Raw genomic sequence first — 10,524 nt, 5'->3', positions numbered from 1 at the left:
GTATTAAAGCTTCGGGATAAGTGAATTAAAGCACAGAAAAAGAATTTTCGATTTAATGATACGTCGGTACGTTAAACGAAACCTTTAATACCAAACCGAGCAAGAGACGATCGATCAAGCCGAAAAAGATGCGCAATTATTAATAATATGATGTTTTAAGTTAATGAAAGTCATGGTTTAAGTTTTTTAAGTTTTTAAATTGGTTTTAAATAAATTTCATTTTTTAAGCGAAAACGACCGTTTTAACCTTGTTTTAAGCCGAAGTAAACGTTTAACCGAAAAACGAACTGAACCAGATTATCCAAAACATTATCTAGATTACAGAAATCGAAACATGTGGCTAAGAATGGAGAAGTGGGGTCCCACCCCACTCCCCCCTTTACACCGATCGGACCCAAGGGTCCAACCCCATTCTCTCATTTCTTTTTATTTTGCACAAACACATCAAGATCCTCATCTCCTCTCCACTTTAAGATCCCAAAATCCGGAATTCTAGCAAGAAAACCGAGGTAAAAATCGTGTTATTCACGTGTTCATCTTCGTTTCTTGAGTTTGTTTGCAAGAAAATGAGGTTTCAAAGACGAAAACCGATTCTTGCATGATCAAGTGATGTATACGGGTTATACAAGGGATCTTGGTCCAAGAAAGGAGTTAAACGAACCCAAAAACGAATTTTTACGGTTAAATCTTTGTTTTTAAAGCATAACCGAAACCATGAAAGAATGGCTTGATTGTGGGTGTAACTTGCTTGGTGTGGTGTTATTGTGCTTGTAGGTGCTGTATCTAGTTGTTAGCAAAGGCTAGAAAGCGAGATCCTTGCGATTTGAAGCTAGAAACACAAGGTAGTTCGGTTTTTGTACGATGTTTGTGTTTTGGACAGATTGTGATGTGTTTAGATTTAGGTCACGAAATTTCACAGAGATGATCTACACATGAAAATAGGAGATCTGTGAATTTTTGGTAATTTTGGACAAAGAATGAATATTTGGTGAATTTAATGCTCGGTTTTGGCTAAAAATGGTGAAAAATAGTTAAATATCATGAAAAATTCTGGAATATTTCAGATAAGCTTTTTATAACATTTATAAGTCACATAACAAATTTTAGGTCAGTTGGAGAAGTCTAAGTAGGCTTATCGGTTAAACGAATTCTAGGGTTTTCTAGCTCGGTTTTAGTGAAAATGGCATGTAAAAAGGGATTTTGGTTCTGGAAAAATTATAGGGGACTATGGGGATGGCAGGGGTCATCAGGAAATATTTGGGATTTTTCTAAGGTCGTTTGGTATTTACGACATATTTAGTGTTTAAATGGTGTTTAAAAATAGATAAATAAATTTTAAATATAAAATTAATTCTGGAAACATTTTTATAAAATTTCCCACTGTCAAAAAGTGGTTTGTGCAAAATTTCAAGATCCGAGATTAAACGGATAATTATTTGTGCGAAAACACACTTTTAAAGCTTAAAACGCGGTAAACCGGTAAAGTTCGCCTAAGCGAGCTGACTGGTGTATAAAAACCCTAAAATGAACTATTTTCATATAATTGAGTTAAACAAGTAAAAATGAATCATCCAAAAATAATTAGGTTGATTTGAGTAATTTTAACCGATTTAACAGTTTCCGGTACGCTAATGACGGAAACGAGTCCCGCGGCCAATCGGGGCGTCCAAACCGAGCTCTAATTTCACAACTATAATTAAATCATCAATCAACCACTATTTTTGGGTCGTGTGTGACCAAACTCATTTTTGAAACGTAAAAACGGTATAACCGTGCTAGGCACGCAAAACGGGGGAAAACAAACTATAGTAATTTTGACTGTTGAACTCTAATGATATCACAATCTGAGTCCGGAGAAGTGTTTCTGGGTTAACATTGTCCCCAGAACGGGTACAGTACCGGGTTAACAGTGTCCCCAGATGTACCGGTTAACACGGTTAAAGTTATATTCATAGTGATTGTATAGTAACGAATTTAGGGATCGTATTACAGATCCGGATTAGTAGCTGTGTATTGGGTTACTGCTTGCTACGTTAAGGTGAGTTTCACGAGCCCCTTTTTCTGAACTGTTTTTAAATATTTTCCCGGGGCGGAAAGCATGTTATTATTGAAATGTTTAAGTACATACTGAACGCATGGATTTGCGTGGATTTATATATATTTTATCGTACGGGAATCGTACGGAAATGTACTAAGATGGTAATTGTCTGAGTTGCTAACATTGTAAGACCCCGCAACACGAGTGATTAACTGAAAGCCGGTAGAGTGTGAATAGTACTATTGGTCTGACAAACCCAACTGGTCCGGCATGGATTTGCTGATGTTTCCCAGCCAGTTGCACATGTCTATTTTGTTGTTATATATATTTTTGCTATGTAATGTTAGACATAGCGGTTTGGGGCAGGTTCGTGGGTGGAGTATGCCACGGGATTGTTTGTGGTTAGTCAGAGGTTTCACTTGTGGGCTAAGCATAATTACATCGCTAATATATGATTATTATAATGATTTGTCACTGTTGTTTAAATTAGTGAAACTCACCAACTATTCGTAGTTGACCCGTTTTCTTTACATGTTTTCTAGGTACTCCCAAACTGGAATAAGTGCTACATGCTTGATGATGCGTGCTTTTGTGGAAGCTTAGTGATCATTTTGTATTAAATATGTTAATGTACTGTTGGTAAAACCTATGTGTAACGCCTAGACGGTAACTAAACTCGGAACAATGTAATATGATGTGAATTAATGTAGTGGTGTTTTCTTTATAAGCAATGCTGTTGATATCAGACGTGTCTGTTGCATCCCGTTTACGTTTCCGCTGCGGTTACGGGGTGTTACAACAATTACCTCTATGCCCTTTTTCTTTTTGTCCCCACATGACACATGTCAATTATTTATGGTTTCTCACAATTCTCATTTTTGTTACCCTTTGTAGAATAACTTGACCCTATTTTTTTATTATATCCTATTTTATAGGATTTTTACATAAATAAATAATTTGGTGAGAATAATTTTTAATTTAATGAGATGTAATAACCCGTTTAAGGAATATCTGGGTTTGGTAAGACCCATACCCATGAATTCGGGTCAAATGCATGAGAAGCCTCCAGTTAAAAATCACGCAATTCTGTCCAAAAAAAGGGGGGGAGCGACCACATCGCGACACGTAGGATTTTTATGTCTTCGTTTATATATATTATAGATGAAACCTCCCTAAATTTTCTTAAGCTACTAGATTGCTTTATTTGTAAATGAAGGTTTCTCGTGCATTTGATACGAATTCACGGGTATGAATCTCACCAAACTCTGATAGCCCTTAAACAGGTTATAACATCTCAGTATATTAAAAATTAATCTAACCAAATATTTGATATGAAAATTCTTTAAAATAGGGATATACTAAAAATTAATATCCGTTTTTTAAACAAATATATTATTTATAATTAAAAAAATAATTTTATAGCAAAAAAAACGAGTCATGGGTCTCACTAAACTCAGATAGCTTTTAAACCAGACGATAATATCTCATTCATTTGTGAAACCTTTTGATCATCAAATTTAAAGTATATTATTAAATTCTTTACAATAAACAAAATTGAAATCCTAAAAGATATATAGGTATTAGAAACGAATAATATAAAACAATCATAATACAGCGAATAATAATATAAATATAAGAAAAATGATAAATATTTTTAAACAATAAAGTAATAATAAAAGAAACATTGTTGCAAGTTATAAGTAACGAATCGACAACCTCTGTTTCACTCAGATTCTTTGCAACTCTTTTTGTTATATGAATTGAGTTGAAAATCAATGTCAGGTGGAAGTGAAACACCGAATATGAGGCAGAGGTACAACCATGGATGTCACACCCTCAAAATCCACTAACGGAGTTTTACCGTCAGAGGGTGTGAACTGGCAGGATCGGAATCATTAGTTATAATCAAACCAAGGAAAAACGTTTAAATGAAAGTAAGTGCGGAAGCGTAAAACCTTAATTCAAAAGTTGCGTCACGCAGGACGACTTAAAACCAAATGTAACTGTTAAAATTAAGTTTGCAGAATAAAAGTGTTTTCATTAATGCATGCTCCTAAACCGCGCGCCCGCCTCGGCTACCTGAGAATAACATACTAAAAGTGTCAACACAAGGTTGGTGAGTTCACAAGTAAAATAAGATAAATCGTTTAGCGTTTTGCGTAACCTCGTTACGACGTTTAAATGTTGCGTAACCCCGTTACGACGTTTGAGTGTGTAATCACGTTACAGCGTTTAAGTGTGTAACCACGTTACAGCGTTTAAGTGTTTTGCATTACCAGATAGTGTTATGTCAAATTATATATCGATAGGTAGCTAATCTATACAACAAGTATCGCTAAGTGGTTCGCGACCGAAGCTGACTGTTTATCAAGTGCCCGTCACCAGGTCCTCCAGACCATGGTAAGTGTTAGCCAAAATTTACACCCACTCAACCTCCAGTTGAGCTTAGCGTCGGGTGGGGTTTGTCAAACCCAGTAGTACTACCCAAAAGTGACTCGCTATTCCAAATATTAACCGGTCCGATGTGTGGGACTTCAAATGTTATGTATGCCGCTTAGCCTTTACAAGTGATATATAATTTATAACAAAATCTTTCATATGCGTTTATCTCAGAAAATATGTTTATCGGAGTATGTTATCTCCCCCAAGTGAAAAACGTTTGAAAACAGTTTAAGAGTGGGGTAAGTGAACTCACTGTTTGCGAAGAATATCCGATCTAGATCACCGAGTGATGCGCGTCGTAGAAAACTCTCTAGCGTTCTAAAATAACAAAGAGATTTTCTAAGTATCGGATTGTTTAACGAGTCTCTAGACTCGGCACATAATACCTATGCACGTAACATGTTTCGTGTTTCGTTTGTGAATCGTGTGTGACTTAAACAAGTAAAATTGTGATACGATACATGAGTGAGCAATTACTTTCGTGTCACGTACTAATAATGTATATCACTAGCAATTATTCCCGTAAGGGCATTTTGGTCAACAAACAAAGACTAACTAACCATTATTCCCCATAAGGGCAATTTGGTCAATTCATGGCAATCAACTAACAACTATTCCCCGCAAGGGTATTTTGGTCAAAATACAACAATTTTATAAAAACTATCATATTTCATGCATTCCTATACAACTCAGCAGCTAGTTTCGTTATGACAGAATTTCTACTTGAAAGATTGCACTAGCTCACCGATCATAACGTCTCAATTAATTCACCAAAAATCACCACAGAAGCATACATATCTTAGGTTTCCAGAACATATTTCATCTTATTTTTATTCCACATATTTTTCTTATAATGACCAAAACATTACAGCAAACTCATATCAGTCAGATTCATGCGCAACAGAATGTTATTTACAATTCCCGTTAAACGAAAAATCCAATAAATGCAAGACCACTTGGGTTTGGTTCCTAACTCAGTGAGTCAACCTCCAGAAGTGGAACCAACCCAATTGGTCTCGTAGTTCATGAGATATAACATTTACAACATAACCTAACAGCAGGTCTAACAGCTCAGCTTTGCATCACGTTTTTGTAAAATCATAAAAGTATACTTCCACTTATCCAAAAATTACGAATTTATACTTCACAGAAACTAGACTCAACCTAGTTTACTGCAGTACCCACAATCTCAATCAATTTTCACGTTTACAGTTCGTTACAGTCAGTTAAACATCGTATATACGTTCTGTCCAGAATCTGTTCACATCAAAACTCATCATAATAACAATCTATGAACTATCATGCATCCATATAACCCTCTAGACACTATAACTACTATCCATGCATATCAATCACACCATACATACAAGATTAGGGTTTTATTTGAACTCACAATCAAGGACACAACAATTAACATGCAATACTATCAAACTAGTTATCAATCATCATCAATTAAATCAAGAATCACATGAATATCATAATACCAAGAAATCAGCCATAAAGGTTTACAATTAACCCAATAAAACTAACAATTAAACATAGAGGATACATAGAATAGTTGTGTATACCTTCCTAGCACCTTAATCTTCAATCAAACTTGAAAGATCTTGATTGTGTGTGTGTGTATATTAATCGATCTCAAGGAAATAAAGGGAGGGGATGGCTGCCAATTTTTGTAGGGGAATAGGTAGGAGGTTAGGGTTTAGGTTTACCATGTATTTATAAAGGAATATGTTACACTTTGGCCCCTCAACTCCTAAGTATTACTTTTTCTAGAACCTTCTATCATAACTTGCACATTAAGTTAACATTAAGTATTACTTTTTCTAGAACATTCTATCATAACTTGCACATTAAATTAACATGACAATAATATTATCACATAACACATAATCCTAACACATAATTATCACATAATTAGTGTTTTAGTGTTTTTCGTTTATTCATCAATCGTTTGCGTTTCGGTGCAAATCCCGAAAGACTACTACACATGTAGTAAGTGTTAAGCGTCATTTAAACCCTAGTTTAAATGTAATGAGGTTTGCGTTTAGATTCAATAATCTAAAGTTTGAATTGACGGAGTTGCGTTAACGGAGTTAACCTGAAATTGACGATTGTCACAATGGATATGCTTCAAGTGGCGATGATCTTGAAGACGATGCGAGTTCGGTTCTAGTGGTTCAATCCCCTGTTTTAACGACAACATGGAACGAGGTTTTTGAGAATGCTGCCTGGATTGTTTGCGCCGTGTATTTAGGTGATTGCCAATCAAATTTGGTTTACATCTTGTTTCATGATGATAGAATAAGAAGGTATAGATGTTATGCATAGATTGGTAACAACATATTGTACTTACCGGTGTTAGTGTTAATCGTGTCAGGTTGAATTGTTTAACCCGAGCCAAACCCATGTCTTATTTGTGTCAAACACAAAGGCTTAAAATCATGCAACCTGATGATGACACGTTTAGAGCATTTATTTAAACGTGTCAAACGGGTTGACTGGTGTCACCCAGTTGTAATCGTGAGTTGGTCCGTGGGTTGTTCGGGTGGTAATTTCTGATGAGCACCTGCTAACACGCCACTGAACTTAGTTAAATAGTTGTAGATTTAGGTTTAATAGGTTCTGTGTCATACACAGATCGACACGTTTAAGCGTGTCTAAACAAATTATACCTATTCATATATATTTTTAAACTTTTTTAAAAAATATACATATTTATATTACTAAAACCCTAGCCGTTTCTTTTATTTAGTTAGTCTTATACTCCACTACTTCCTTGCTTTATGCTTCTATGATTCTACACACCTATTGCTTCTTTTATGGACGTGTTGTGTCACTAAATAGGTGATGTATCGTGTTAAACTGGTAGTATCATGTAACATATATGTTTATAAACAGGCTCTTTTTCGTGTTTGAAGAATATGATACGATTGTTGGGTCAATTGTTGTTTGGCCCAAGTGTAAGGCCCAACCCAAGAATTAGGGTAATATTATATTTGGTAATGTCTTAGCTAACAAGTTAGGGTTAGTCTATATAAACCGGGTAATGGTTAGACATTAGAGAGAAGAGTTTGGTGTAACTGAGTTAGGGTTCATCAAGAGTCAAACCGAGTTAGGGTTTGAGGGTTTGTAATCAGTTTTTAGAGTGATATTTTCTGATTAATATAAACGAGAGTTATTCGTTTAGTTTGTGTGTTGATTATCGATACGGGACTTGAACGATTAGTTTATCATGTCGTGTTCACGTTTAGCACCAGTGTTAATCGTGTTGTGCCGTGTCTGACCCGATTAACATGTTTAGACCTTTTTGCCGGCTCTAGGTTGTAAAAGATACGGGTTGAACAATTCATAAACGGGTTAGTGTATCGACCAGTTTGGTTAAACATATCAACTGGAACACGGTCGGTTTAAATGGGTTTGATATGCCAGCTAAAAACTTGATTATTTTCAAGTCGTGCTCGGGTATTATTATACCGTACCTGGTGTATTATTAAAGATGATTAAAAGGAGAACCTTTACATACCATCTTATAAAGTTTGATATGCATCACATTCAAAATATAACTACAAATGCATGATTATATCTATATGGTTCACATTTCACAACATAAACATATATAGTTTTATGATACTTTTGCAGATTGCATATGCATGTTGGGCTACTTGGGGTTATTTTGAATATTGTTTATTTCTTGTATACGGGCGTGTTAGCATTGGATGTCCGAAAATCAAGTCAAAACTGGGAGATATCGACAACGTTTGGTTTGACATTTATCACCATCCTCGGACTTTTGTCTTTTTGTCTGTAAGACAAACAACCTTCATAGCTTTTCTTAAATGTCAAAAGTTCTAGTTTGTGTTTTAATTTGTTATAACATTTTGGTTGCAGACTCTGTTTTGCTTTATGGCCGATTTGGAGTTTCTTTACTCTTCCTCTCGTGGTACGTTAACTTGATCGACCGATGGAAGCTTTTTTTTTTTTTTCTTTTGTGTTATATTTATTGAGCATGTTGTTTCATAAATGATAAAACAGATATGTACTGACCAGATTTCTATTTGTCACAGTTCACATTGTTAATGGCTTCAATAGTGATATTTTCTAATTTGGTCATCAGGCAGCAATCATCATCAGATATTCTCCGTTTAGACTAAAATCCTTTGTTCAAATATGAGTTGACCCTTTTATATTCTTTTATATATGTCTTTCTGCTTGTTATAAGTTATCTAGCATGCTAGTTTTCTTATAGATGAAGACACATTGATTGATATATGAGTATATATATTTCTTACTTATGTTATGCATATTTTCTCAATTGGTAACTTCTAACATTGGATGGGAATTGTTTGCCTCTTGTTCTTTAACCTTTTAGCAGGTCAGATCGGATTTTTTTATCGCATAGGTTCTTGTTGTTGAGCTAGAATGGATTATATAAGACTAGGTTATTAACCCGTGTACGACACGGGTGGAAATATTGATATTTTCGAACAAACACATATCATTTGAAATGACAACATAAGTTGTTATATGTTATTCGGGACAACAACATACTTAAAGTTGTAAATGATAATGGTATGGAAATAAATGATTGTGAAACACAAAGATAAACCCAAATAACATTCAAATTACAATATTTGAAAACATAATCAAAGGTTAAAAATATAAAATTTATAAGCTACAAAAAAGATATCCTTATAAACCATATTTATTCTTTATTTATAACTTTGTCTTCCTTGTTTAATATAAGAATTTTAACACCACTCTTCGCTCTTGATAAATTTACATAGAGTTGTCTATGTGTAAACATCGGGTCTTTGAGATATATGTCAACTCTTGCTAGAGATTGACCTTGACTTTTATTAATATTCATTGCAAAACAAACTATAGCTGGAAAAAACTACATTCTCTTCAATTTAAACGAAAGTTTCTTATCTGAAGGTGTTAGACCACAACGAATTATATAAGTGCGATAACCAGTATTAGCACCTGAAATAACTTTTACTTCAACAAAACGCCTACCCAAATTAATTACTCGCAATTTAGTTTCAATACACAAACCGTTATTCTGATCCATATTGCTTAGTAATATTATTGGCACACTGACTTTTAGAACCAATTTATGAGTCAAAATAATTTCGGTCTTTTTGATTTTATTTAGCATAATGTGTTTATGAAAGTTTTAGTTCAAATTAAAATATAAAAAAAAACAACTGGTATGATCTTACTTAAAAACCAAAAAACTGTTTTTGTTTATATAGACCACAACTAAATTTGTGAATTTTGTTGCTGAGTATGGAAAACAATATATATTGAGTAAACCAAATATAAGTAAAAAAATAATGGAGAAAATATCTTTCGTCTCTAATTAACAAAAACTAATTTATATACACATCTTAATTAAAACACATATTTTAATTGGTTTTTAAGAAAATAAAATAATATTGGATAACTGAAAATTATGTTTCGTATCATTTCTAAAAAAGAAAATAGAAAAAAGAAATGTGTAAACATACAAAACTTTGTTTATCAAAAAGGTATAATGTAATTAATAATAAATATATTAAAAATCGTTTATAATTTTCTGTTACAAGTGCCTAATTTTTTGTTAATAACATATTAATTTTTATTTACTATATTTTAGTTAATAAAAAATTATATTAATACAATATAGTGTATTAACACGTTTAAAATAAAACGTTACTGTTAAAAATGCTAATAAGTAGTTCTCTCGGCGTTGAAGCTGCATGTTTAAAAAATTCATTCTTAAAAAACATTTAAAGGGTAACTAAAAAAATATTAAAATGACTAACCGTTTGAATAACTCCTCTTATTGGAAGACGTTGATCGACCCCAAAAATTCTGTTTCCTTTAATTTTGAACAAATCTATAATATAATATAATATGGTTAGCATATGAAAATGATGAACAACATAAATATAAAAATAGAATTTTATAGAGCATGATGTTTTAATTTTGCTGACTTAATGATAGATTTTACTACATAAATAAGAAAAATTAAAAAACTGGGAAACCAAAATACTATT

At 33.4% G+C, this 10,524-nt stretch overlaps 1 protein-coding gene across 1 annotated transcript; it reads left to right on the top strand.

Annotated features, from left to right (window-relative positions):
• Window positions 1-3,813: 3,813 nt before the first annotated feature.
• LOC143575686 (uncharacterized) lies at window positions 3,814-8,634 on the top strand. Its single transcript, XM_077059985.1, has 5 exons — window positions 3,814-3,856; window positions 6,600-6,792; window positions 8,123-8,287; window positions 8,372-8,423; window positions 8,548-8,634. The coding sequence occupies exons 1-5, from the start codon at window positions 3,814-3,816 to the stop codon at window positions 8,632-8,634; spliced, it is 540 nt and encodes a 179-aa protein (XP_076916100.1).
• The last annotated feature ends 1,890 nt before the right edge of the window (window positions 8,635-10,524 follow it).

The sequence above is a fragment of the Bidens hawaiensis genome, unplaced genomic scaffold, assembly GCF_021521415.1.
Source record: "Bidens hawaiensis isolate Kalapana, Puna unplaced genomic scaffold, B.hawaiensis_p1.1 tig00027581_1, whole genome shotgun sequence".
NCBI classification, from domain to species: Eukaryota; Viridiplantae; Streptophyta; class Magnoliopsida; order Asterales; family Asteraceae; genus Bidens; species Bidens hawaiensis.
Note: the sequence above shows the minus strand (reverse complement) of the source record. Positions and strands in the feature narration are given on the sequence as shown.

Coding starts and splice junctions, on each gene's coding strand:
- LOC143575686 (XM_077059985.1), top strand. CDS start 3,814: ATGTCAGGTGGAAGTGAAACACCGAATATGAGGCAGAGGTACA. Junction 3,857..6,599: donor GAATATGAGGCAGAGGTACA/ACCATGGATGTC, acceptor TTGACGATTGTC/ACAATGGATATGCTTCAAGT. Junction 8,288..8,371: donor GGACTTTTGTCTTTTTGTCT/GTAAGACAAACA, acceptor TTTTGGTTGCAG/ACTCTGTTTTGCTTTATGGC.